Source organism: Castor canadensis, chromosome 6, assembly GCF_047511655.1.
Source record: "Castor canadensis chromosome 6, mCasCan1.hap1v2, whole genome shotgun sequence".
NCBI lineage: Eukaryota > Metazoa > Chordata > Mammalia > Rodentia > Castoridae > Castor > Castor canadensis.
In genome coordinates this window covers 116,425,004-116,448,744 of record NC_133391.1, presented here as the reverse complement: position 1 = coordinate 116,448,744, position 23,741 = coordinate 116,425,004, and the positions used below count along the sequence as shown (strand labels likewise).

The following is a 23,741-nucleotide window of genomic DNA, read 5'->3' as shown; positions in this document are numbered from 1 at the left end:
TCTAACATTTATTATTATTTCAAATTTATACACAGGGTAGGATGCAGATAGGGATCCCTAAATAAGAGGCAAACAAATTGTGAAATTTTGGGGGGACCTTGTTTTATAAGGGTCCCACAATTTTTTCACTCTTAGAATATGCCAAACTTCCAATTTGACCTACAAGACCATTCATGTGTATGAAATGTTCTAAGGTTTTGTTTTGTTTGTAATCCATTCATCAAACACACTGCTTAGATGCTGGCAATTCAGGGTAGAGATTGTGACTGTACTTCAATATTCTACTTTTCTGTCACATTATTAGAATTTCAGCTGGCACATGATCACCCAAAATAGAATATTGTATTTCATCAATTCTCTATTTTATAAACCACTAAGAACTAGTGTCTAAGATGGTGAGCCCAACAGGTTACCATTACATAAATATGGGAAACCAAGGTTTATACCTTCAGAGTAAATATAAAGGGAAATAAGTCCCTCCATGAGGAATGAGGTCATAGGCAACTTGCACACTCAATCTTGGCACTGGTTGGAAGGAAGAACTCCCATGAGGATGTTAACCACAAGCCAGTACTCCTGTAGGTTTGTAGTGTGAATTCACATGAATGGTGTGATCCAAATAAGCTCAAGTAGAAAATTTAATTAAAGCGGTCTTAGGTTAGTATCAACTCTAGTGACTAATAGAAGCAAATGCACATCCTCTCAGGAAGAACTCAACTTCAATCTAAAATGGGTATTTCAGAATTGGTAAAGTAGAGGACATTTCCCTGCCTTACAGTTCACACCCTCACAGCTAGGAATAGCCATATAACTAAATGTAAGCCAATGGGATATAAAAGGAAGTCTGTGTGTGGTACTTCTGGGAACTTTCCTTTTGTGCAGCTGTGGCATCCTCTTGCTTTGTCATGTTTCTTTCTTCCATCCTGCTACCTGGAAGCAATTCCTTACAATATTAACACCTGACCTGGGTGTGCACCTGGGGATGGTGGAGTAATGGGACAGAGGGCTGCTCTTGAGGACCTTGTAGAATAGAGGCATCACATCAGCATGGGCTTGCACATCCAGATTTTCACAAGGCACTGGTTAAAGCCGTAGTTACTTGAGCGTTCCCGTTAATTATGAGTGAATTCTCTGTAGAACATAAATAGCATGAAGACATTTTTGTCCACAAGGAATGAAGAGTCACCCCAGGGAACAGTTTCCACTCAATGTGGGAAGGGCTATAATAGGTGGATATAGTGGAAATCTAGGGAGAAGTCATCTGACAGGAGAGTGAAGAAAAATCAAAGAAGACATTTTTAAGGATAAGGAATCCTTAACCAGGCCTGGACTTAAAGGTTTATTTCAGAACTGAACACATACCTCTAGTCTAGACCTTCTTCCTTTAAGGGAGAAATTAAAGCCTTGAGGACTGGTAGTCAGGTCACTATTCACCTGGCTTGATTATGTTCCATATTTATTTGTCAGATATTTGCCTCGGGTCTTTAGGCACTGGACATGCAGCAGGGAAAAAATTTACACCTCCCATTCCCTGTCTTCACATATAGACACTAACAAATGCTGTCATTTCAGTGACAAGTGCTATACAAGAAAGAGCAGCACAAGGGAATCAAGAATGAAGGCAGGAAAGACTTTAGAATATTTTAGAATAGTGATCAGGGAAAAATTCTCTGAGGAAATGATATTTAACCTGAGACCTTCATAATATTCTGGAGGAAATCAATGTGAGTCAATGCCCTGTATAGCTATCTTTATCTCAACCAGCAAAACCCCTTGTTCCTTCCTATTATTGCTTATACTCTCTCTACAACAAAATTAGAGATAAGGGCAAAATAGTTTCTGCTGGGTATTGAGGGGGGGAGCGGGAGGGGGTGGAGTGGGTGGTAAGGGAGGGGGTGGGGGCAGGGGGGAGAAATAAACCAAGCCTTGTATGCACATATGAATAATAAAAGAAAAATGAAAAAAAAATATATTCTGGAGGATTAAATCATTAAAAAGCGATTGGAAGTCGTCATGGCAGAGAGAAATGAAAGCTGGGTATCTCTGCAATAGGAAACCCTGGAGGAGCAGCAAGAAAAAGGAAGAGTTGCAGGGCCCAACGTCAGAGGGATGAGTAGGTCCAGATCGTGTGTTGCAGTATGTCTTATGTATTAGCATACTAAGAGTCAATCTCCTGGTTGAGAGTTAATTTGCTTTATGAAAATACCATCCAAGGTGTACTTCTAGATGAGAATCTAGCCCAAGCTCTCAGGGAAATTAAGGAAATGAAGTCCAGGCAAGGCCTGACTTGGCTACAGTAGGGGTGGGATCACCACATTTCTGTAAGGGTGTATAGCATAAAATGATGCTGCATCATTTAACTTTAACAGATTGATTCACGATTAGAAAGCAACTTATGTGTCATAAATGACTAGAATAACACATTCAGAACTTTCTGTAGTTGGCAGTAAGTTTTCCACTGGGAGCATTCTAGCAGTTTCTGTTATTATTCTTTTTATGTATATTATTTTCTACTTTTAAATTTTTATTTATAAGCATATGATTTTTGTAGCCTGCTTTTCCATCTACATAGTGTAAATACTTTCCATATTAGTGCAGTCTGGTATTTCTGCATAATATTCGATTGTGTACTTGCTATGTGTTGATCATATCCTTAGTACAGACATTAGACCCATTTCACTTTTTTTTTAAAAGAAAGTTTGAAGTTAAAGGTAATGTTCTAAATAAAATAAGTAACAGTATGCCATTATTGTTGGTTGATCAGAAAACACTGTTTTCAAATGAATGTTTCAAATCTGACACACATTACTTTGAAAGGAAAACAAGTGTGAAAGAAACATTGAAATTATATAATTTATGTTAAAATGAAACATCAATTCCTAAGAATACAAAATAAATAAAAACCAAATTAATTATTTGAGATTTATTTTGGGGTCTGAATTCGTTTGACTTGCTTCTGTATTATTTCATTTTTAAAAGCAGTTAAGAGAGATGATAATTGCATGGTTATCCAATGAGAAATTAAGAAATCCATATTTTATTCAAAAGAAAATTTTGGATGCCCGTTTAGAAATTGTTTAATACTGAAGTTATAAAAGTGAGTGTTGGCTATAAATCCAACTCGGCATTCCTCAAAATTGAACTGAGAATGGACAGAGTATAAACTGGGAGTTGACCAAGGCTTGTTGATTTCTCAAGATGTTTTGTTTCAGGTAGAACCAAGCATAGCACCGCACCTGCCACACCTAAAGGTGGACTCTCCCAGGCCAGCCCAAGCCAGGGCAGGGCTGGAGATACAAAGGCACACTGCCCGGCGGATCGTCCCGAAGAGAGCGGACTCTCCTGTGCTGCTGCCGGACCGACCTGCTGGTCCAGTCCACTCCTGCTCTGGTCAAGGTCGGGGGGGCTCTGCAGTCCGCGGCGGCCATGGACCGCACCCGGGGTGCCGGGGCTGCGGCCAAGGGGCTGCTGCTCGGGGCGGCCGCGGCGGCCAAGGGGCTTCGGGAAGACCTGAGGGGTGCGGCCTCTGGGCCCTGGAAGGGCCTGTCTAGGACGCCAAAGCAAGAGGGGCCAGGAGAGGAGGAGGACGCAGCTGCAGGACTCGAGTGCCGTGAGTCCTGGGATGAGGTCTCAGGGAACCGGGGGTGGGGGGGGGGGCTGGCGTCCTTCTGATGGGCAGTGGGAGGGACTGTGCCCAAGCGACTAGAGGGCATCCAGAGCAGCGCCTCGCAACGCTGTGGGAAGGAAACTGGGGTGTAGGCCGGGCAGGCTTCCCCCTGGGGACCCTCAATCCATGCTCCAGCACTTATCCCTGGTTGGGCGGTTTGCAGCCTTGACGTTGTCGCCCACACAAGTTGAGGTTCACATCCTCAGCCCTATAATGTGGACGTAAGGAATGTATTACTCCCAGCTTAAGGAGAAGGCTATTTAAAGAAACCATTAAGCCCTTTTGCAAATACGGAAAGAGTTCATATGCAGTTATCTTATCCTGATTTATGCACTGATTTATTGTGGGACTTTAAATAAGTCACGTAACCTTCTTGCACTGAAGTTTTCAAAGCATGGAGTAGATCAGCTATGCCTTGGGAAAAATGTATAGCACTCACCAGACAACGCTGATGAAGCGTCTTCAGAATCTGAAACTGATTCAAGTCTGTTAAGGGTGCACACCACAGGCTGGCTGAGATGGCCTCGTTTCTGAAGACCAGCCTTGGGAGATGTACACCAGTTCCCTAATGTAATCTCAGTTCATTCATTCAAGAAAGATTTGCAAAGGCTTACAATTTGCTAGACATGTTCTTCATGTGGGAGTGTAGAGAACAAGACAACCCCTGTTCTGTTGGAGTTCACATTCTGTTATAGTGGAGGATCAATAGACAATAAAACAACAAATACAGAAATAAATGAGTAGGACAATTTAAGGGAAGTTCTAAGTGTGAAGGCCTTGAAACACAGCAATGAAACTTTTCTTCCCGATATAGCCATTTAATGTGGTAAATTTCCCTCTAACCCTGCTTTAGTTGCTTCCCATACATCTTAACATGTTTTAATTTTTGTTTCATTTTGAAATTTCAGTTCAAAATATTTTCCAATTTTTCTTGATATTTCCTTTTTGACCTATGGTCCAATTTAAAAAATATATATGTGTTAATACCGGGCCTGGATTCCCTCTAAGCAATATTCTTCTGAAATTGGGTTGTGGCTGTTCAACCCATACACTGTTCCATCCATCCATCCATCCATCCATCCATCCATTAAATATTTATTGAACGTCTACTAGCTATTGGTACTGGCATTATTTTAGCTTCCTCATAGAATTTTATTCTGGTGAAGGAAACAAATACATAATCTCAAATAATGTCAAGTGATATCAAGAAAAAATGAAGTAGAGAGTGACAGGAGAAAAGGGATTGCATGATTACATATGGACTTTCACAGGAAGTATCTCTTGAGTAGGGACCCGAATGACATGAGGGCTGGAGCCTGGGCTTGTGTCTCTAATTCAGCAAGGTCCTCACTTGTTCTCACCCTCTTTCCTCATACTTGCCCAGCTCTTGAAGGCATTGGTGTTTTTGACCCCTAAAGGATTAAGTGTCTGGCTGAACATTTAATCCTTCCTTGATATTATAAATTGCAACTGATAAAAGCATTGTAAATACTACTATAGAATTATTCAACTTAGCTGAAAATTGATATGTTTATGATTTTGCATGGGTCATTTTGTCAACTCCGTCACTTACTAGCTTTCAGGTAGGCAGTGGTGTGTTAGTAAATGTTTAACTACAAACTCTCCTGGGCTGGGGAAGGGAGGCCTGATTTTTATCACTAGTTTCCTTTGTGTAATGTACTTCTACCATGACTGATTTCAAGCTACTATGCTAATGAACATAGATTTGGGAAGATACAACTCTCATGAGCCTGTGGGAACAACCTACTGCACACTAATAACAGTAGGTTTAATATTCTTCATTTTATGGGTTAGAAAAGTGAAATTCAGAACTGTTATAAAATTGTACAATTAATAAGTTGTGGACAAGTCATTGAACATCTTTTTTTGTGTGTGTGGTACTGAGGTTTGAACTCAGAGCCTCACACTTGCTAGGTAGAAGCTCTACCACTATGTAGCCCAGGCTAGCCTTGAACTTGTGATCATTCTACTTCATCTTTCTGAGGGCTGAGATTACAGATGTGCCCACCATGCCTGGCTAAAAAGTCTTTTATGCTGCTTTCCCTACTCTCTTAGAAAGCAGCCTCAAAATTCACTTTCTGTAGATTGTGGTAGAAAAAGGGTTAAACATTCAACTTCAGGGACAGAAAAATCCATGAGTCATTTTAGGACACAGTCAGGTCTTGATTTCCCTTGGGTTAAACCAAAGGGGGACAAGGGACTGGAAATAAAACTTGTGTCCTATTGGATTAATGCACAGGGGCAAGCTGCTGGAGCCAGAGTTGTATAGGAACCAGGAGAGAGAGCCATGAGGAGTCTGGCCTAGCTGGCAGAAAGCTTTTGTAGGACCAAGTGGGTGATTTGGTTCTCTACTTCAGCAATCTCTCTCCAGGCTCATACCCTGGACATGGATGATCGAAAGCTTGGGGTTTGGATTCAGACCACCTGGGACATCTCTGTATTCATAAAGGGGGATGATTCACTGAGAAAGATTAAATGATTTAAAGGATTAAAAGGATGATTTCCAGCAAATTGTTATGTAAAATAATTGAAAAGTTAGGAGAAAGAGGAATGGGATCTAGAGCCCAAGTATAGAAAGGCATAGGAATAAAGGAAATGCAAATTAAAACCACACTAAGATTCCACCTCACCCCTGTTAGAATAGCCATCATCAGCAACACCACCAACAACAGGTGTTGGCAAGGATGCGGGGAAAAAAGGAACCCTCTTACACTGTTGGTGGGAATGTAAACTAGTACAACCACTCTGGAAAAAAATTTGGAGGCTACTTAAAAAGCTAAACATTGATCTACCATTTGATCCAGCAATACCACTCTTGGGGATATACCCAAAAGACTGTTACTCCAGAGGCACCTGCACATCCATGTTTATTGCGGCACTATTCACAATAGCCAAGTTATGGAAACAGCCAAGATGCCCCACGACTGACGAATGGATCAAGAAAATGTGGTATCTATACACAATGGAATATTATGCAGCCATGAAGAAGAACGAAATGTGATCATTCGCTGGTAAATGGATGGAATTGGAGAACATCATTCTGAGTGAGGTTAGCCTGGCCCAAAAGACCAAAAATCATATGTTCTCCCTCATATGCAGACATTAGATCAAGGGCAAACACAACAAGGGGATTGGACTTTGAGCACATGATAAAATCGAGAGCACACAAGGGAGGGGTGAGGATAAGTAAGACACCTAAAAAATTAGCTAGCATTTGTTGCCCTTAACGCAGAGAAACTAAAGCAGATACCTTAAAAGCAACTGAGGCCAATAGGAGAAGGGGACCAGGAGCTAGAGAAAAGGTTAGATCAAGAAGAATTAACGTAGAAGGTGACACACACGCACAGGAAATTAATGTGAGTCAACTTCCTGTATAGCTATCCTTATCTCAACTAGCAAAAACCCTTGGTCCTTCCTATTATTGCTTATACTCTCTCTACAACAAAATTAGAAATAAGGGCAAAATAGTTTCTGCCGAGTATCGAGGGAGTGGGGGGGAGAGAGAGGGGATGGAGTGGGTGGTAAAGGAGGAGGTGGGGGCAGGGGGGAGAAATGACCCAAACATTGTATGCACAAATGAATAATAAAAAAAATAAATAAATAAATAGAAAGGCATAGGGATACTTCATCCATAGTAATAGCAATAAAGTAGAGAGTTTATGTCTACCAATATACATGGGCTCATGGATTTAGTAGAGGGAAGATGTGGAGATTCTTGTTATATTAATTCTATCTTTAATATAAGGCAATGTTCTCAGCCAGAATTCGATGACAGTGAGGATAGTAAAGTAGGAGAAAGACAATGACATGAAAATTTGGGAAATGGAAGACAAGAGAAATGTAGTGGGATAGCTAGAAGTGCTGAGATCCCACTTGTACGAATGAGTAAGAATTTAAGAGGCCAGTTAGCATGTGTATCAGTCAGAACAAATTAGCTTTTTCTTGTAGCAACAAATTATCCAAGAGCCTGGGTGACTGGATGTAAGGAAGATCCATTTCTTGCTCATATAGCACAGGTTGGTGAGGATATCTGCTCTTACTAATATCCCAGAACCTCAGGTGTCAAGGACTGTAAAGAGGCTAAACCTTTACCATATTTGCAAGCTAACAAGTTAGCTCATATGGAGATAAGGATGCTGGCAGAACTGGGTACCCAAGGCTCATCCTGTACTACTAGCTACTTGGGAAACAGAGATCAGCAGGATTGCTGTTCAAAGCCAGCAGGGGCAAATAGTTTGCCAGATCCTATCTCAAAAAAACCCAACACAAAACCGGGCTGGCAGAATTGTTCACATGGTAGCACTCTACCTGCTAGCAAGTGTGCAACCTCCGCCCCCTCAAAAACAATAGCCAGCAGAATACACTTCTGGGTCAGAAATCAAGGATTTTATTACTCACAGCAGTCACAGTATCAATGGTATTGTTATTCATATCAGTTTGTTAAGCTCTAGTTCACATAGAACACATGAAGAGTACCAACTGACACCTGAACACAGTCTTTTTCAGTGGGCAGTAAGCATACCTAGATGTTGATGATTCCCAAGGCTGTAAGCAAACCCACTCTTAGCTCCACAGGGAGACACCATCTCCATCTTCCAAGGCTGTCTCTTACACTTGGATATCCTTCAAAGATAATCAAGAATAAGGCCCATCAGTGCTTCTGCCTCTACGATGTGCAAAAGTATAAGAGACCTATGAAGAGTTGTGTATTGAAGCCAAGCTAATTGAAGGACCACCATCTTGAGGCCCATTTAAATACTTGGTGTCAAGGTTAAAAAAGCAGGGAGAGACCTGGAGAATGACACAGAGCATTTTTCTGACTCAGCCCCAAAGTGACAGAGCATCACTTCTGTTTTCAGTCCATTGGATAGACGGCACCTAAATGCATCCAGGTTGAGATGTTCACTCATCCATGCGTCCGTGTGGAAGGGAAGAACTGGATATTGATGAACACTAGCAATGTCAACCTCAGTACCCTTCAGCTATTCAGGTATAGAAAGGAAGCAAGTAGCCACTGGTTTAATCTAAAAATTAGGATTCTAGCACTCAGCTTGATGGTGGAAAAGGGTGGTGAGGTGGTAAGTGTGTTTGCATAAAAGTGATTTCATGGATAGACAATATACTGTGATCTGCATGCGTCCCCATAAATCATGTGTTGAAATGTAATGACCAGTGTGATAGAATTAAGGGATGTGGAGAAGGTACCAGTGGCTCATGCCTATAAAACTAGCTGCTCAGGAGCCAGAGATCAGGAGGATCGCAGTTCAAAGCCAGCCCAGGCAAATAGTTCAGGAGACCCTATCACGAAAACAACCAACACGAAACTGGACTGGTGGAGTGGCTCAAGTGGTAGAGTGGCTGCCCAGCAAGTGTGAGACCCTGAGTTCAAACCTCAGTGCTGCCAAAAAAAAAAAATAGGTTGTGGCATGGTTCACAATTAAATTATATACTTATGGACTAGAGGTATGGCTCAAGTGATAGAGTGCCTGCTTTGCAAGTGCAAAGTCCTGAGTTCAAACCCCAGTCCTCCCAAAAAAGAAAACAAAAAACAAGAGCACCAGAATTAAGAGATGTGACCTTTACAACGTGACTGAATCATGAGGTCTCAAGTCTCTTGAATGGGATTAAGTTTCCTCATAAAAGGGCTTAACAGAGGGAGCTCTGCCTTTCCACCTTCTGCCATGTGACGAGACAACATTCCCAACAAGGTACCATGTTGGATGCAGAGAGCAGCCAGACAACTAAACTTGCTAAACCTTGTCAGCCTGCAGAACTGTAAGAAATAAATTTAGATCCTTTAGAAATGACCCAGTCTCAGATATTTTATTGTTGCTGCACAAATAGACTGACATCATGGAATCAAAACAGGATAAGGAAGGAAGAACACAGAGATGAATGTATGAAAAAATGTTTAAGACAGTGAATAGAAGAACTTGGTGAGGTTGCAGAATTCTTGGCAGGTGAGCTGAATAGACAAGAGGTAGTGGTCAGAGAATGGGATTCTTGAAGTGGAGATTTCATAGATAGTGTAATTTAAGCAATGATTAAATCAAGAATATGCTCCTGAAATTACATGGCTGACATCAGATGGGAGAAAGGTTATAAGAAGTGAGGGAGTCAGGGAACCGGGAGGGTAAGGTATTGGATTAATCATCTGTGAAAATGTTGAAATCACCTAAATGAAGTCACCTAAAATGGTGACAAGAGTAGAAATAGTAGGCAAGAGAGTTATAAAGCTGCTAGAAAGAAGAAACATCTACACCAGACATGGTGGTGTTACGGTGTGCACCTGTAATACCAGCACTGGGGAGGCTAAGGCAGGAGAATGGCAAGTTTGAGGCCAGCCGGGGCTGCATAATTCTAAGCCAGCCTTGGCTACGAAAGCAAGAATTTGTCTTAAAAATATCAGCCAAACAAATAACAAAACAAGAATAAACATCTAAATCGTATCATTTTGCCAGGGCTTCCATAGCAAAATACCACCGTCTGGATGGCTTAAACAATGGAAATTTATATTCTTACAGACCTGGAGACTAGAAGTCAAAGATCAGTGGGTCAGTGGGGTTGGTTTCTTCTCAGGTTTCTGTTCTTTACTTATAGATGTCTTCCTTTATTTTTTCCCCTGTCTTTCCATGGTCCTTCCTCTGCAGATATTTGTGTCCTAATCTCTCTCTCTCTTTCAGAGCTGGAGATCGAACCCAGGGTCCTAATCTCTTTTTTATAGGGAAACAGTCATATCAGATTATAGCCCACCTATATGGCCTTATTTTACATTTATTAACTCTTTTTAACTTTTTAAAGATCCTGTCTCCAAATACAGTTGCATTCTGAGGTTCTAGGGGTTAGGATTTCAGCACATTAATTTTGGAGGGTCACAGTTCAGCCCGTAACAATGTCTTTCATGAAGATACTCCTTGATCTTTGACTGCATGTGGACGTATTCTGAAGGGCCTTTGGCAAAAACTTGGGAAACTACTCAATAGCACATTTGTAAAATCTGTCTATGATCCTTCCATGTTTTGGAGGCGGTCTATTTTTGATTCTGCTTAACCTCTATTCTGGTTTTGTCACCCAGAGTTGGGACTGTTTCTTGAAATCCCTGTAGTTCTACATGACAAAAACCTCAATAAATCCTGACATATTCTTTAAGGCAGTTAATAAAGCCTACCATCTGAATGTGTATGTGTGTGTAATATGTCACATTTACAGTAGGTGTGAGTCTACTTTTATGTCCTTTCATATAAATGAGAATAAAACATGTTCATCAATTTTAGCCTTTGTGTGGGTTTATATGCTGGCTACATTTTAAAGTTTTGCTCCTGTAAGTCTGGCATTTGTACTGAGTTCTGCAAACAACAGTTTTATCTCTGTAAGCTGTGTGAGCATTTGGACTCCTCCCTGTCTAATCTTGTACTAGCATTTTACAAACAATGTCCCTTGGGAAGCCTGTGGCCACCCTCTGACCTAAGCCAGATACCACATTGCTAACTTCAGGGTGGTCCTCCTTGAATAATGTTTTGGTTGAGGCCAGGAATATTTTTAAGGGTGTGAAAACACTTGCAATGTGAAGAGAAAGTGGAATCATGATACTATAGCTTTATTTTAAAAAAATGGAAGCAAAGTTCCCATGTCATAAATAGCAGAATGGGAAAGACTCAAGGTTGTTGTTTCAAGGTTTTAGAGCTACAAGATTTGCCACCTGACATGCGCCTTCTTTGTGGTCTCCCTTAATCACTCTTGCTTGCTTTCTTTCAGTACTGCCAAACGAGAGAAGCTTTCAGAACGCTGCTAAAAGCAATAATTTGGATCTTATGAACAAGCTGTTTGAAAAGAAAGTTAACATAAATGCTGTGAACAATGTGAGTAGAAGTCACAAATAGGACAAGTGACTTGGAATTACATAAGGCTATGAGCCTGGACTTGGTGGTAGGTAGTAGCCTCTGGATCGGTTTGGCCTCACACATTCTGGAAATGCAGAACATCTTTTGCCCTACAATCTGGGTTGTTTTCTCTCCATGATGTCTTTTGTGGTTGGATTTTTCCAAATTTAAAATCCAAAGGAGTGTGTGGATTTTCATGTTACTGCTTTTGAAGTATGGAGCATTCACATGTTAGGCAATGAGAACTTTTCTAAAAGCTTGCTCTTCCTTACTCATTCTTCAAGTGCCTGGGCTTTGGGGGACAAGTCCATTGCTAGAAATATGGGTTCCCTAGTGCATGGTTTTGTGAGGATTTCCTGACAGTCTCTCAAGGCATGGTTGATCAAAGTGAACAGGTTGGGAGCTGTGTCGATTGGTTAGAATGAACTGTGCAGTGGTTCAAGGTGGGGATAGCTGAAGTGGATTGAATTCAAAATGAAATATAACCTTCTGGGCCCCTATTTGTCCAGGCTGCTTCCAAGGCACTGGGAGGGCTCATGGTTGTGTAATTTCCATAAAATCTGAAAAACTAAACATTTTAACTGCAATGAATTATCTTTAGACTCTGGCTTCTAAAAATCTAAACTCAGGTCTCACAAAACCTGTGTCTGCCTGAGGCAGAACCCTTGTTCCTTCCTATTATTGCTTATACTCTCTCTTCAACAAAATTAGAGATAAGGGCAAAATAGTTTCTGCCGGAGAGTGAGGGGGTCGGGGGGAGATGGAGGGGATGAGGGGGTAACGGAGAGGATGGGGGGAAGGGGGGAGAAATGTCCCAAACATTGTATGCACATATGAATTAAAAAAAAAAAGGAAGATCATGGAAATTAAGTGGTAAAGGCTGCATCATATGCAGTGGAGAGATGCTTAGTTGTATGTGTGTGTGGGGATTTACATGTCTATGTATGTGACATATGTGTTTGTGTGGCTGTGTCTGATGTGATAAGGGCGTGTACAGTATTCATAAAGTAGAAAAACAGCAAAATTTTATAGAAACAAAAAAGGAATCAAGAAGAGAAGGAAGGAAAGGAGAAAGGATAGAAGGAAGGAAAGAAAAGAGGATAGAGGGAGGAAAAGAAAAGAAATAAGCAAGGATCCTTGAAGGTGGTATTTGTGTACTTTCAAAAATATTTAGGTGTATCTGTCTATCTTAAGATCATCATGACCACAGAACATTACTTTTGAGTAAGTGAAGCAATGGTCATTTTCCAAGTAGCAGGAATATAATTATACATTTATAACCAGTGGAAATTTTTCTAAATAAGGCAATTCTGACATTTTAAACTATGTTTTTATTTTAAAGTACTAGTATCATCTAAGACACTTCAACTTATGGTCAGTGTGGCAAGTTATTATAAACTCCTAAAGGATTATATTAGTCTTACTAATGACATTTGTTTAGTACTGTTTACAGCAAATTGTTGACATGGTTACTTGTAGAGTTCCTTAAAATCTGGACTACTAGAGATAAAAGAGTAAATGGTATTATTGAATTATCTTTGATGTTATTTGGCTTACATCATATATACAAATAAAGTTAACAAGCCCAAATCTGAGGTGGTGGAGCAAAGCTCTAGACTGCAATGTCAAGATGACTCATGTTTTGTCAAAGTTATTTTATCCTTGGTTTAGCTCCCAAAGAAATAAAATATTTAATTTAAACAGTCCTCACATTTTTGTGATTATATATGTGAAACAAAGAAGAGTACATTTATACCCAAAGCATGAATGTTTTTTGAAGCCAAAATAGTGCCTAGAATATGGGAAATATGATAAGCGTGTTACTTCTAGGTAAAATATCCACTGTCTGAAATGCATTAGACTATCTCTGGACATCAAAGGAGCATCTTTAAAGAAAAGTTGGCTTTTCTTTAAAGCAAAAGATATTCATAGCTTCTTTCCTCCCTCCCTCCATCCCTCCTTCCTTTCTTCCAAAACAATTTATTTCAGCAATTTATAATAAAAAAATTACAGAAGAAAGAGAATGAATGGATTGGACAGCTAGGAAATTATTTGCTATGAATTATCAATATATTCTCTTATGGTTGGATCTTAAATGTCCCCTAGAGGCCATGTGTTGATGGCTTGGTCACCATCCTGTGGCACTATTGAGATGTGGTAAAACCTTTAAGAGGAAGCGCCTAGTGGAAGGACAGTAGGCCACTGAGTACATGCCCTGGAAGAGGACATTGGGACCCTGGCCCCTCCCTGTCTCTCTGCTTCTGGGCTGTCATGAGATGAGCTGCTTTCCTCCACAATGATGTTCTGCCTCACCACAGACCCAGAAAAACAGAGCCAAGTGACCATGAACTGAAATGTCTGAACCCTTGAGCCCAAATGAATTTTTCCTCCTGGGCTGGCAGAATGGCTGAAGTGGTAGAGCACCTGCCTAGGTGAGGACCCAAGTTCAAACCCCCAGTACTGCTAAAAAAAAAAAAAAAAGAGGAAAAAAAGACTTTCCTCTTCAAAAATTGTTTACCTCAAGTATTTTGTCACAGCAATGGAGAACTGTTTACTCTAAGTAGAATAAATATGATAATTGTTATGAGTGCATACCAGGAAAAATACAACTTTTACTATCTGAATGAAATCATTATGTTATATGAGGTAGGTTATGCAGTGGGTTTCAGTCTGAGGCAGATCCTTCACTAGGTTGCCAAGTTCACTGATGTCATCTGATAACAGATGAAAGCAAGATTCTGCTGGACGTAGTTCTCACAGTTATCAAAGGGGAAGGCAAAAAAGTGGATCCAAATAATCAAAATACAAATATGCAATAGGAAATTATGGCTATTCAAGAAATGGGAATCCTAAAAACGCTCAGTGATGATCATATGACTAAGGAGACAAATTATGTTTTCCTCAGATGAGCCGTACAGCCCTGCATTTTGCAGTAGCAAGAAATAACTTATCTGCGGTGGATTTCTTGCTGAGTCACAAGGCCAGTGTGGACATTGCTGATAAGGTAAGCTCGCCTTCAGTGAGTAGAGTGAGTTGGAGCAGGGAGAATCTGGTCACTCCAGAAACCCTTTCTTCTTACGCACAGGCAGTGTTTTCATTGGCAGTGCTTATTTTGGAAAGGTCTTTTAAAAGAATATCGATATCATGTGACCTTGATTTTTGGTGGCTTATATTAGGATTTGGGCTTTTACTTATTTTCTCATCTTGACTTTGTGGCCAATAGCATGCATTTGTATGACTAAAATGGTTCTCCATGCTATAATCTGGTACATGGAAGATGAGAACTAACTGGCCCCTGGGACTTTAAATCTTGACTTTGCCCTCTGGACTCCAATAATAAATAAAATTTATTAAATAAATATTATGTAATAGACAGGAGTGTTACAACTGATCCTGAGTGCCCCCACCCAACCAACCTTATGAGAAAAGTATTATTATAGTACCCAATTTACAGACAAATGAAATTACATCTAAGAGAGATGGAGGCTGGATTTGAACCTAACCTGACTGATTCCAGAGACCATGCTGTTAGCTACAAGTCAGCTCAACTATTTGCTGAGAAATCACAACCCATCCTGAGGACTTTTCCCCTAATTTCGCACCTTCATTTAATCCTTTATCATGACACAAGGAAACCAGAAGGTGAGACCCAATGTCATGTTTACCATCTGCAGTTACAGAAGAACTTCATGGCCTTGCTCTGAAGTTCTTGGTTCTTAACCAATTCCATGAACGGTAGTTCTAAAACTTTTACTTTTGGAAGATTCTCACAGAGCTGAGGTAATTTCTTTCTGGACTGGAATTTCCTGGAGAGGAAGACTCAGCATTGCTTTACCTTCATATCTCACAGGGTCTGGGTTTAGTACATGCTAGGTAAATGTTGGGAAAATAAATGAAGCCATCTTACACCAATTAATCATTTTTTTGGTTTGCTCAGCAATCCTAGACAAGGTAGAGACTTGTAATGGTAGGTGTTTCTCCTTGTGTCACCAGTGGGACACTTTCTTTTCTAGTGTTGGCTCTGGTATTGGTGGGCAAGTTATGTAACAAACTCTGAAAGCTCTTTAGCTGGGCATGGTGGTTCATGTCTATAATTTCAGTACTTGTGAAACTGAGGTAGGAGCATCAAGAGTTCAAAGTCAGCCTGGGCGACATAGTCAGACCCTGTCTCAAAAAACAGAAACCAGAAATAAAGAAAATGATGGAACTCTAATTTTGTAAGTGTAGCTAGTTGTTTATTAGTTGTATTAATAGCTATGGCAATAAGAGACGTGTCTTTTAAGTATGGAAATTGTAATTTGATTATTTTTGCATCTTAGCCTATAAAGATGCATTGGTGATAGACCGGCTTAGCCAAGTATATTCTTCTTTTGACATTGAAAATCTAATATAGTATCTTTTAATTTTATTTTAATTTTTGAAGTAACACACTGTACAAGTAACTTGCTCTTTGGCAAATAGTTCCAAGAGCTGTAGCGCATGTATAGGTTCACATGACCACCTCTACAAACACATGGAGCAAAGAGGCTGGGGATACCCAGTAGTAGAGCTTATGCTCAGTTTGCATGAAGCCCTAGGTTTCACTCCCAAGCGTAAAGATAAAAGTACATGACAGTTGGATCACCCAGAAGTTTCACTCTGGCTGCCTCTCTGTAGTCAGGCTAACCTCTGATCTATACAGTCTGGCTTTCTTGAGACTGGCTTCTTTCACTCAGCGAAGTGCCTCTGAAGTTCATCCATGTTGTACATATCAAGAATGTCTCCCTTTTTCTTGCTAAATAGCATTCCAGTTTATGATGTAGCACAGTTTATTTATTCGTCATTTGGGTGACATTATGGGTGTTTCTTGTTTTTGGCTATTCTCTGTAAAGCTGCAGTGAACACTTTTGTATAAGTATTTGAGCAAGCATACAGTTTTCATTTCTCTAAGTACTTAAGAATGAGATTACTGGGTCATGTGTCTTTGTAACTTGACAAGGAGCTGCCAAGCATATTTTAGGGTGGCTGTGCCTTTTCCCTCTCACCAGCAATGGAGGAGAATTCCAGTGTTCTGCAGTATCATTGACACTTGGTGTTGACTGCCCTTTCCTCCTGAATTTCAGTAATTCTGACAGGTATGTAGTCATCTCAGTGCAGGCTTAATTTTCATTTCTCTAAAGCATTTTTCAGGTGCTATTCACAATTTGTGTATCTTCTCCACGGAGTTTGTTGAGATGTTTTTCCCCTGCTGTGCTGGGGATCACACCCAGGGCCTCATACATGCCAGGCAAGTGCTCTACCACTGACCTCCATCCCCAGCCAGATCTTTTGAGCATTTAAAAAAAAGGGCTTGTTTTCTTACTATGGAGGCTTTAGAGTTTTCTATGTAGTTTGGCTACAAGTCATTTGTTATGAGTGTGATTTGTGTTATTTTCTCACATCTACAGATTTGTCTTTTCAGTGTTTTTCGTGGGGCATATTTTTTGTGACGAAACATGATGTGCCTGTGTTTTAATAATGAATCCTGATCTTAGTGTGACATGAAAGGATGGTTTTCCCAACTTAAGGTCATGAACATTTTATCATATTTTCCTTTTAAAACTTTCTTTTTGGCAATATGGGGTTTCAACTCAGGGCTTTGCGTTTATGAGGCAGGCTCTCTACCACCTGAGCTACACCCCAGCCCCCTTCTAGAATTTTTATAGTCTTCTGTTTTGCATCTAGTCTATGGTTCAAATGTGTCCAACAAGTTTCATGTGTTGGAAACTTAATCCCCTATGCAAAGTGTTGAGAAGTGGGACCTTCAAGAGGTGACCTTTAGTAAATTTCTGTTCATTATAAATTACCCAGCCTATGCTATCCTGTTACAGCAGCACAGAACAAAGACCTCCATCCATTTTGAGTTAATTTTAGTTCAGGGCAGAAAGAAATTGTGATTCCTGCGTGTGTGTGGATGCCAAATTTTTTATTTGCATATGTTAGTTGTACAAAGGAGTTTTGTTGTGCTTTGGTCAAATTCACCACCTCTGTTACTCATTCATATCTTTCCCACCTTTTTTCTCAATTTTATGGGTTTCATTATTCTATTTCATGCAAGCATATAAAGGATATATATATTGTCCTTTATATGCATGAGCATACACCATCTCCTTTTGTTCTCCCTCCTTCTGTTGGTCTCTCTACCCAAACAGTCTCCCTTTTACATTCATATCATCGTTTAGTTTGTTTGGTTTTGTCAGTGCTGGCGTTTGATCTCCGGGCCTCCTGATTCCTAAGCAATGTCTCTACCTCTCGAGCCGTATCCCCCAGCCCTTTGTGCCTAGTTCTTTTTCAGATAGAGTCTCACTGTTGCCCACTGCTGGCCTCAGACCATGATACCCCTACCTCTGCCTCCAAGTGCCTGGGATTATAAGGGTGTACCACAACAACCAGTCTTATTTTTTGTTTTTCCAGTCTACTTTCTGCATATGAGAGAAAATATACGATATTTGTCTGTCTGAGTCTGGCTTATTTCTCTGCACATAATGATCTCTAGCTCCTGGATGGCCAATTTTTTCAGTGTTATTTCAGTTTTCAGAACATTTGCAGTGCTATTCAGACCTATCCTAGGACCCAATATGAGACCTGGTCAGTGTTCTACACTATAGCTTAGTTTTCCAAGCCTTTATCACCATGTTAAGAGTCAGTCTTTGGGCAGCTCAGGGGTGAGCCCAGGTCTGTAACTTCATGGAACGCCTTTCCAGGCTCCCTCCTCTCCAAGGTATCTCACCCTCATCCTCCAGATCCTAGAGCTAGCAGAGCCAGAAAAGAGCAAAGAAGAAGAGGGTTTCCCCCACCACCTCTGTCCTAGGGACCCCCTTCTGCTCCCTTGACCAGAAAGAGAGGCTTCTCCTGGCACTTTCTGCTTGGTGCTGCCTTGAGTCCAAGTTGGTAGACATGGAAGGCAAAAACAGAAACAGGAAGCTTATCATAGAATTGTTCATACTGGATTCTGGTTTCCTTCTACCTGTTACCATTTATTTTTTGAGTCCTCAGCCAGCCAGATTTTATCCAAAGATTTTAGTTGCATTTGATGAGAAACAGGTAGCATGCATTTAGTCCATCTAACAAAACTCATAACCCATAATCTTTAACATACTATCAAAATAGAATCATACAACAAACGCCTATGTATTCATGCCTCAGATTGCATAGGATCTTTTCTTCTGGGTGGCATATCTGAGGATTTCATGTTTCTAATGTATGCAATTCAGTCCTGGCTTATGTCAGAGTATAAATCGATTGTTCCTTAAGTGATGAAGAGATGTGTTACCAACATGTTCTCTTTGAGACTTTTCTGAACATCTACTTGTGCTATCCCACATCTGAAGAGTGTCCTTGGCTAGCAATGGCTTTTCTCAATGTTTCCTTGTAACACTAAGATGCGATCAGATGAGAAATAGAGTAATTCCCCCTAGCCTTAAAAGTTTCACTGTTAGCTGGATACACTGGTTTACACCTATGATCCCACACTTGGAAGACTGAGGCAGGAGGATTGTGAAATTGAGGGCAGCCTAGGCTACATAGTGAGGTCCTGGCTTAGAAAGAACCATGGGAGGAAGAAGGGAAGAAGGGAGGAAAGAAGGAAGGGAGGGGGGAAGTTTCACTTAGTTAAATATTTTTACAAGTTTAATCATTCACAGTGGATTTGGTACGTAACTAATAATTTTTTTTTATTTTTTTGCTGGCACTAGCGCTTGCTAAGCAGGTGCTCTACCTGTTTTAAATAATTCATACAGTGCCATGTTTGGTCAGATCTGGTGGCTGATTCACATGAGTAATGAGCCCTAGTTTGACTTGGCAAATCTGTCTTTCAAGTCACAATACCCATTTGCAAAGAACTGACAATTAAACCTCTTCAACATCTGTGTGTATTCAATTCCTGTTGTGAGTCTCAATGCATTCACTGGAAATTCAACTAGATGTAAATCCTTGCTATTCAAAGTGTGGTTCCAGAGATCCAGGTGTAGTGGTACATACCTGTAATCCCTGCATTTGGGGGCTGAGGAAGGAGGAATGGTGTGTTTGAGGCCAGCCTGGGGTACATAGCAAGACTGTCTCAAAAAAAAAAAAAAAAAAAAAAAGAAAGAAAAGAAAAGAAAAGAAAAAAAAAAAAAACAAGTGTCATTCTGGGACCAGAACACAGGCAGCACCTGGGAACTCATTAGGTGTTAGGAATGCAGGCTCTCAGGTCCCACCTCAGATCTTCTGAATCACGATCTGGATTTTAGAAGACCTCTAAGTGAGCCTGGGAGTGTAGCTCAGTGGTGGAGCACTTGCTTTGCATGTGCAAGGTCCTGAGTTCGATCCCCAACACCTCAAAAAGATAAATATGAATATTTTTGCCAGGAGTAGAACATACCTGTAATGCCAGCACTTGGGAGCCAGAGGCAGAAGGATTGTGAGTTTGAGGCCAGCCTGGACTACCTTGTGAGACCCTGTCTCAAAAAAATATACAACAAAAACAATCCCCAGGTGAAGTAAGAGATATAATGGTATGAAATACTGCCTCAGCTGTATACTAAGTGTCGGGGGAACAAAGACAAAGACTGTAACAGAGGAGTACAATGCAAGACATTGCATGCTTGGGGTCAAATGCATGAGCTGGACATAGAGGACCTTGAGTTCAAGGTCGGTGGTGTCCCTGAGTCTTGAGAAGAGGCAGATTGGATAAAGGGAGGCTCTCACTCTAGGTATGAACAAAGGCTGGGAGGACAAGGCTAGGACAAGGACAACATCTCTCGGAGCTAGACATAATTGACCTCACCTGTGGGTCATACGGATTTTGGGCACAGCTCATCAGTGACTGTCCAGCGTTTTATACTTTACAGTCTGTGAGCCAACTGGGAGTGCAACCCAGGACAGACTCTTCCACAGCTGCAGGCATGACTATTCCATTGCAGAGGACTTTGTTTTATAGAGGTTCTTCTGGGGGAATTTACATCTGTGAGCTGTGATTCATTGCCTCTGGGAACCACAGCTCCACTTGGATGGAATTTGTGGTTTCAGACAGTTCAGTTATTTGCTGCTTGAATTCCCAGCTTTTACATTGTATAATCTTTGCTTGGAATTTTTAAATATTGGTTGCTTCAAAATTAGGGAAAAATAGAATTCCTATCAAAATGTGATTTGTCACCTGTCCCAATTATTTCTGGTCTCTTATGACCATGTGTGAAACCAGGTTTACTATTACTGAATATAGAGCACTGATTTGTAGGGAAAGCCTAAATTAAAAGAGGGGATTGTGGTTAGCACACACATTTTTTTTAAAGAACCTCAACTAAAGCAAAAACAAAAACAAAAACAAAAGCCTGAATTAGTCATCATACATCACTGTTCCTTGTTAAAAACAAAATAGGAGTACAGAAATTAAGAGTTTTCTTCATACTGGGGCTGTAAATACGTAAATGAACTCCCTATGGACGTGGCAGCTAAAACATACATTTGACAGCTTCCGTAGATTTGCAGCAGGCTTGCCCGACAGAGGCACTCCTGGCATTTTGGGGCAGGTAATTCTTTGTGGGGCTGCCTCGTAGGATGTTTAGCAGCTTTCCTTGTCTCTATCCATTAAGTGTCAATGTCACCCCTCAGCTATGGCTACCAAAATGTCTCCTGCAAACAAAATCACCCCCAGTGAGAATCACAGATTTAGCATTACACCGTAACAACCTAGGACTTGCTATTTCACTCCTCCCAACCTGCACACACATGAAAGCCAAAGGGCTTCTACACTTTACAGATAGACGTGCCTGCCTTGTTTATTTTCCCAAGCTCTGTGTGTTTAGCAGACTGACTTCTTGGATCAAAAAATCTGGCCAATTAAGGGAAGGCAAATATGATGCAGCAAGAGGGCTTGCTTTGGTAGGCACTTGTACAGAGGCAAAGGGTTACTTTTTGACGGGGATAAAGGAAACAGAAAAGGAGACACGTGAACTTGAAGATAAGGAACATGAAGCTGAGGAACTAAGTTGAACAACATCATAGTACTTATCAGTGATAGAAAGTAACCAGAGTTTGAGGTCAGTTCTATTTGATCCTAAAGGCCATGCACAGAATATGTGCTTTCTCCTTCTCTAATTTAAGGCTAAAGACACAGATCAGCTTTTTGCAGTTTACTTGCTCCCATTACACCTTCCAGAAACAGCCAGTGTTAACTGCTGGCTAACTCAGTACATAATTCACAACACAACAGCCCACGCAGCCCTACAAGTCAGTCAGTAAGTCCTGGTCAGAATTTCTCAGTTTAAACACTTTATTCACAAATGTGCTTGCACACACCTGTATGTTTTTGTATAAATGTGATCTTTTAGATAGTTTCTATATAAATGGGATTCTTTATATAACTTGCCTTTTGTGCTTTTCTTCTGTTTTGTGTAGCTTCCCCTCTTCTAGTGACAATCTGAGGTAGATATGTGTTTATTTCTGTATTTTTCCATGTCCATATAACCATAATTATAGCAATACCACTATCAACTTACCAACCTACCTGTACATATACATATACGTATATATATACATATACATATACGTATAGATGCACACATACAGGGGTTTTTTTTAGTGAATCTTTTATAAAAGTAGGATTATATTTTCTTTCCATCTTATTTATTCCATAGTTTGCAAAACTACTGGAAATCTTTTCAAGTCCATGTTTATACCTTTAATTCATTATTTTTAATGGTTGCATGATGTGATACAATTATTTCATGATTTATTCAGCATTCCTTGCTCCCAGTTTTCAGTGTTACAGTCAATATCCTTGCATAGATAACATCAGGTTCTAAAAGTTTATTTTCCTGAGCTACATTCCCACAGGTGTGGGATGGTGGTATTTGAAATTTAAGCAGATATTTCCAGATTGCTGACAATAATGTTTTCCATTTCTTCTAATACCCTAAGAGTGTACCTTTATTTGTACATTTTTCTATTGATTTGTCTTTTTTTATTTCTAAGAGTACTTCATATTTCAAATATTATCGTTTATTATTTTAAATGTTCTTTTTTTCCTCTCTTTTTTCTTGGCAGTGCTGGAGTTTGAACTCAGGGCTCTACCACTTGAACCATGCCTCCAGACCTCCATTTATCTTGATTAATGATATGTTTTTTAAAGTGTCATTTGCTTATTGAGTTTATATTCTGTTTTCCTTTTTATATCTCTGAATTAAGAGAGTTTACAATGTAGTCTAGAGTTTGACCTAACATACTAATTGTTTGTGTGCTTTTTTGTGTGTATTGTGTAATATAGCATTTCATTTTATTTTCTTCAGAGAATCTCTTGTGCTTGTATCACTTATTAAATAAACTCATTTCCCTCATAGAATTGAAATACTACATTGGCTATACATCAACTTCTCTCTCTTTTTCTTACTTTTTAATAATGTATCACTAAGTAGGCCTTTGTTGGCTGACATAGTATGCTGTGACCCATCCACATAATAGATTCTTCTCTTCTCTCTTCTTGGCGAAGCACGGCTTGACAGTACTTCACCTTGCAGCCTGGTCTGGAAGCTTCGAGATCATGCTCATGCTGGTTAAAGCTGGAGCAGACCAGAGAGCCAAAAACCAGGTAGGAATTTGTGTCCTTCCTGGACATGACCCTTACCTCATTGACACAGTGCGGGTACATCCTGAGGTTACGGTGTAAATATCTCCCCCTGCCCTGCTGTCTTCAGGATGGAACGAACGCCCTCCACTTCGCAGCTCAGAGCAATAACGTGAACATCGTGGAGTACCTCATTAAGGACCTGCACCTAAAGGATCTGAACCAACCTGATGAGGTGTGTCAGCAGTGGGAGTGGGTCCCACATACATGCCCTCTAAATTCCCCTTTCTCTTTGCCCCAGTGGAGATGCCAAAGCAGCAAGCACAGAACTGGCCCAGTAGCCAGCTCCCCCGGTACTGTGGCGGAGACCAGGGAACAGATGGGAAGTGTTGCTGTTGGCAGTGGCCCTTGGCCCTGCATGTGGGGAGGACAGGACTCGTAGCGGACACAGCCAGATTCCTTCTTCCCTTTCTATTCCCTCATCCTGGCCAGGGTGTGGATAGTATCCACCCCCTTTAGAATTGTGAATGTGTGCCTAAAATTTATTCTATCATGCCTGACACTTTTAGAATGTATTTAACACAGAGCTATGTAGTAATAAGTCATGGAACAT

The 23,741-nt window shown here is 40.5% G+C and overlaps 1 protein-coding gene across 3 annotated transcripts in view; it reads left to right on the top strand.

Annotated features, from left to right (window-relative positions):
* Positions 1–3,212: 3,212 nt before the first annotated feature.
* Positions 3,213–23,741, top strand: part of Ankdd1b (ankyrin repeat and death domain containing 1B) — a 67,965-nt gene continuing 47,436 nt past the window's right edge. For all 3 annotated transcript variants that reach the window (XM_074077267.1, XM_074077266.1, XM_074077265.1), the window contains exons 1-5: positions 3,213–3,610; positions 11,444–11,547; positions 14,474–14,572; positions 23,054–23,152; positions 23,259–23,363. In XM_074077267.1, coding sequence (XP_073933368.1) covers positions 3,427–3,610; positions 11,444–11,547; positions 14,474–14,572; positions 23,054–23,152; positions 23,259–23,363 — 591 coding nt within the window. In that variant the 5' untranslated portion in view covers positions 3,213–3,426. The remainder of the gene's footprint in view (positions 3,611–11,443; positions 11,548–14,473; positions 14,573–23,053; positions 23,153–23,258; positions 23,364–23,741) is intronic.